The sequence below is a fragment of the Diabrotica undecimpunctata genome, chromosome 9 (genome assembly GCF_040954645.1).
Source record: "Diabrotica undecimpunctata isolate CICGRU chromosome 9, icDiaUnde3, whole genome shotgun sequence".
NCBI classification, from domain to species: domain Eukaryota; kingdom Metazoa; phylum Arthropoda; class Insecta; order Coleoptera; family Chrysomelidae; genus Diabrotica; species Diabrotica undecimpunctata.
The window spans coordinates 55653632-55658811 of record NC_092811.1 but is presented as its reverse complement, the minus strand read 5'-3'; the positions used below and the strand labels follow the sequence as shown (position 1 = coordinate 55658811).

The 5180-nt window shown below is 32.8% G+C and overlaps 1 protein-coding gene across 1 annotated transcript; it reads left to right on the top strand.

The window, feature by feature from the left end:
* The first annotated feature begins 3541 nt into the window (after positions 1–3541).
* Positions 3542–4313, top strand: LOC140450822 (uncharacterized). Its single transcript, XM_072544496.1, has 2 exons — positions 3542–3604; positions 3821–4313. Exons 1-2 carry the CDS (start codon positions 3588–3590, stop codon positions 4311–4313), a joined length of 510 nt encoding a protein of 169 aa, XP_072400597.1. The 5' UTR covers positions 3542–3587.
* The last annotated feature ends 867 nt before the right edge of the window (positions 4314–5180 follow it).

Here is a 5180-nt window from a genome sequence, read left to right as displayed (position 1 = left end):
GATAAATTTTTAGGTATCTATTTTTAATAAATAAAAATGTCTCAAAAATTGACTGTCTCTTTCTGTCCACCAACCACACAATTTAACCATTACAAAATTAATCATATTTGCTAATGCCACATGCAAATTAAATTTTAGTTAATTTTTTATTTCAGCATCTGCCCTCTCTTTAGATCTCTTCAGATATTTCATTATCAAGTTTCAATTTCCTTCCCCATGGCAGCGCTGGTTTTGGAGTTTTCCAAGCAGCATCTGAAAACAAAATTAATGTCTTCTTCTTCTTATAGTGCCGTGTACCTATAGTGCGTTGGCAAATTATCTTAAGGCCAGAGGTCTGTCTTTTGCGGCATGCAAAAGATCGCCAGTGTTATTTACGCCTATCCAGTTCTTTATGTAAATGACCGAGGTATCCAATTTTTCGTACCTTGATCAAATTGAGTAGTTCTCTCTCAGTATTTGCCTTTCTTAAGACTTCCTCGTTTCTCACCATATCTGTCCATGGTATGCGGAACATTCTTCGCAAACGTCCAAATTTCGAAGGCCTCCAACTTATTAATGGTAGGTACTCTTAACGTCCATGTTTCCATGCCGTATAACAATATGGACCATACATAGCATTTAACCATCCTGTAGCGGAGATTGAAGGAAAAATTGCGGTTACATAGTAGTGGTTTAAATTTGATGAAAGCTGATATAATTAATGTACATTCATAAATGATCTGATAAAATTAATGTACATTTATAAATTGAACAAACTAATTTCAGATGTAGTTCATTATACTTTGCGTAGTGTGAATATAAAATCATCATTCAAAAGCGTAAAATTAAACATATGCATTTCAAGTGCTGTAGTTTTAATGAATCTCGCCTGAACTAGGCCTGAATCTCAACCCAACCATTGGTATTTATTTGATTATAAGCAAATGAGCAGTAATTACAATATGACACTAAAAAACAAAAAGAACAGTGTATAAATAAAATATACGGCCAACAACCTATATCATCTCATATCTCTAAATAATATAAATCACATATAAGACACAGTTAACGATATGCTTCATCGGCAGTATGTGGCCACTTAAGCGATAATGTAAATTCTTAAATGGAGCTTAACTTGATTTATGTTTATAAGTTACAAACCTTTTAAAATCATAACTATATGTGTGTCTTCAAAATCTTTGTATTGCTTTTTCCATAGACAACTATATTTTCCTTGCATTTTATTGGGGATCAGCTTCTTAAGGCTTCTCCTAACAAATGTGTTTATGCTCTCCTCACCAATTTTGGAAAGTTTATTATCCTTAAATATAATCAACATGTAACAATAATCTTACTACCCCACAATCTTGATCATCCATGCTTAATTATTTTAGCTTAAACTATCTAATAAAAACAGCCTCTGTTACAAATTCAATCAAACATTATTTATTTTTAACAACGGCAGGCCGATAAGGCCTAGGACATTTTTTTAAAACATAATCCTAATATTAACTAATTACAAGCTACAGTAAATGCTTACCTATATAAAATAAAACTTTCCGAAACTGATATATGTGAATGTAATGGCAATTATGACGACCTTAACCACTGGATGTTTCAATGTCGGTATAATCAAGAAGCCATTAAATTTTTATTTCAAGCCATCTCCCAACAAAAAATCATACTGACACAGAACGTTGCTTCTATACTCTATTTAAGTAATCGAAATTCAACCATTACATCAATTTTATGGGAATTTTTCAAACGTACTAAAGGGAAAATTTAAACTGTCTTTTTCAGTGTTGTGTGAATCTGAAATGGTAGGACATTAGTTGTATTTCCCATTGTCTTTCCTTTTGTCATTTACCTTTAACCGTTGCCTACATTGTTTGTGTAAAAAAAGTCGCTATGAAGCGTGAAGCGTGTGTTCCTGTTCAATCCTTTTTGTATAGTCACCCAATATTGTTTTCAACGGGAAGGTTAGGAAATCGAGTGAATGAACGAACGGTTAGGAAATTGTCATGAATTTAAAGAAAGTGTACTAGATTGTTTTTACTTTAAACCAATTGGTTGGCTAAATAGGTCTTGAACCTAAGGCCAAAAAAAAAAATTAGAAATTAAAAGCATAGGTAGAAATCGTAACAACAAGGTTTTGTTAAAGTCTTTACTAGAAGCATATAATTTGGTAAATAATGAAGTATTAAAATTGGAAAATCTTAAGGCGTACATACCCAATCATTTGTTGGAAATCAAGGGTTTAGTACGGCATGTGGATACTCAGTATGACATAGATTATTTAATAAATACTATAGAGTCATCATATAGAGTTGTTAATGATAATAAGTTGAATTCATAGATAAAAAGACAATAATTATCACATTTGAAGGCAACGTTCTACTGAATTATGTTTCTTTTAATAAGGTATTTTGTCCTGTTGAACAGTACATTGGAAAAGTCATTCAGTGTTATAAATTTCATAGATTTGGACATTTATCCAAACAGTGTGAAAGTACACAAGAACGGTGTATTCAATGTAGTGAAGATACAGAAAAAGATCACGATTGTAATAGAGAAGTTGTATTTTGTATTTACTGTAAAAGTAGGGAGTATCTTTCGATATCTAATAAATGCCCCCAATATGAAAAACAGAAAAAAATAAAAAATATAATGGTTGAACATAGCATATCCTTGGTAGAAGCAGGTAATTACTGTGATAAGTATTTTCCAAATTTTGTGAGTAACAATCCCTTGAATTTTTAGCAGAATATGAAAGGGATTTTCCTAGTTTGCATACAACTAGTAAAAATATTCCGGTATCTAAACCAGTTCCATAAAAGCCAAATTCTGTTTTTACTCACACTGATTTGAATATCACGAAATCTCAAACAAATAAAGAAAGAAAAGTCAATTCACCAATTGCACAATCGTCTACTGAGAAATCAATGTTTTCTCTTCTGTTTTTGGACCTGATAAACTTTTACCGGTTAATCGAATTTTACCAAATTATGAAAACATTGAAATTAAAAGAAATGTAACTGAAAGTCATTCTACTTTATATCAGCTTTTACAAAGTATACAAACTTTTGATGATATACGATCTATAGATAAACGATTAATAGTCAAGAATATTGAACAGGTATTGGAGGGTACTTTGATGAAAACAAAATAAAAAATGTCTTGTCAACCTAAATTAAGAATAATACAGTGGAATGCTCGTTTTGCTCTCTCAAATAAAAATAGCATGATGCATTATTTAGTAACTAATAAAATATACATAGTTCTTATTAGTGAAACATGGTTTAAAAAAAATGTGTTATATGATTTTAATGGGTATAATCCTGTTCGTAATGATAGGTTGGATGGTTATGATGGAGTTGCTATAATTATAATTAACCCAATAACGCCTACGGGTCCCATATGGGGACACAAAACCGCCCTCTATTTATGTGCGTGTACTAACTGACAAATTTAATTTGAACGCCACTGACTGAGAATTAACCGTTCGAAATGCTCATCGGATGCGCCTGACAAGATCAGTTGCTTGTTATACTCGCGAGTGAGAGGTTGTGCTATTTTTTATTGGACAGATTATTTTCGACGACGAAAATATGGACATCCCGTTACGGTAAGTTAAATTATGTCGATCTTATTTATTTTATTGTTTATCTAGGCGATCGATTTTATTATAAAAACGTATTTTCGCAATACTGTTTGTTGATTTTCTAAATATATGGTTCTAGTTTTTCATAATTTGGTCGTAAACGTCACTGTCACCATATGGGACCAGTAGGCGTACTACGGACAATATGTATTAGCCTATAGTTTTATACGATAATTTTAGTTTCAGAGGAATAACTCTTCAAGAAGCGTTAGATATCGCCTACGAATCTAATAACGAAGTCACTGATATATACATACAGCCACCTGACTGTCAGGATCTGACCGATGAGGATTCAGGGGATGAAGATGAGGGTGGAACTGTTGAAAATTTGAGTAGTCGTCAACTGTTAGCTCCAGCTGAAGTTGTATTTTCAAATGGTACGAGAGTGGAGGACACATCTGAAGATTTAGCAAATGAGCAATTACCTACTGTGGTACAAAGTGACGCTAAAGCAAATTCAGAACTGACGATAGTAACTAAATCAGAGAAAAGTGAATTCATTGAGACGGATCTTGTTTATCCTAATTATCCCTTTCCAACACCGAATTACTCGTCATATCAAAGTTTGAGTTCAGTTCAATTATTTGAGTTGTTTTTTACAGAAGAACTTATTCAAGAGATTATTCAAGAGATTCAAGAAATTATTTACTTCTCAAAAATCTACCGGATCTAAATTTGTCTGTAGAAGAGATAAAAGTTTTCATGGCTATTCTAATTGTAAGTGGTTACAATGTATTGCCAACAAAACGAAGCTATTGGGAAAACTCGAAAGACATGAAAAACGTTCTAGTTGCAGAATCTATGAGACGCGACTGATTATTACAAATTTGCCGATGTTTGTATTTTGCTAGTAACGAAAGTATTGACTACAATGACAAAATGTATAAATTACGTCCCATAGTCGACCACTTAAAACAAAAGTTTCTAGAGCATTTTATACCCGGACAAAACCGTTCGTATGACGAGTCCATGATAAAATACTATGGAAGGCATGGATGTAAACAGTTTATACGCGGAAAACCTATAAGGTTCGGGTATAAAGTATGGTGTTTGAACACCAATAGTGGATACCTGATAAATTTCGAAATTTATCAAGGAAAAAGTATAATAAAGAAACAAGGTTATGATGCTATATTCGGAAAACTTGCTGCTCCACTTATATACATGATTGAAAATTTAGGATCCAAAAAAGATCTCCGCTATAACTTCTTTATAGACAACTTATTCACTGGTGCTAACCTCCTTTGTACTTTGAAAGCAAATGGGTATGGAGCAACCGGAACAATTAGGGATGACCGAATTCAAAAAGAAGTTCCTATACCGCCTAAAAAGATTATGGCCAAAGAAGCTCGAAAGCACCTACACTTCATCTCTTGAAACGAACGATGGTATTCTTTATGTGAAGTGAATGGACAATAATGTGGTAACATGTACAGTGGCCAGTACGGGTTTTGGGTTACTCCAGTGAAATCTGTAGAGATATTTTCAAGAATAGATAAATGAAACGTACCTATACCACGTCCGGATGTAATTTCCAAAT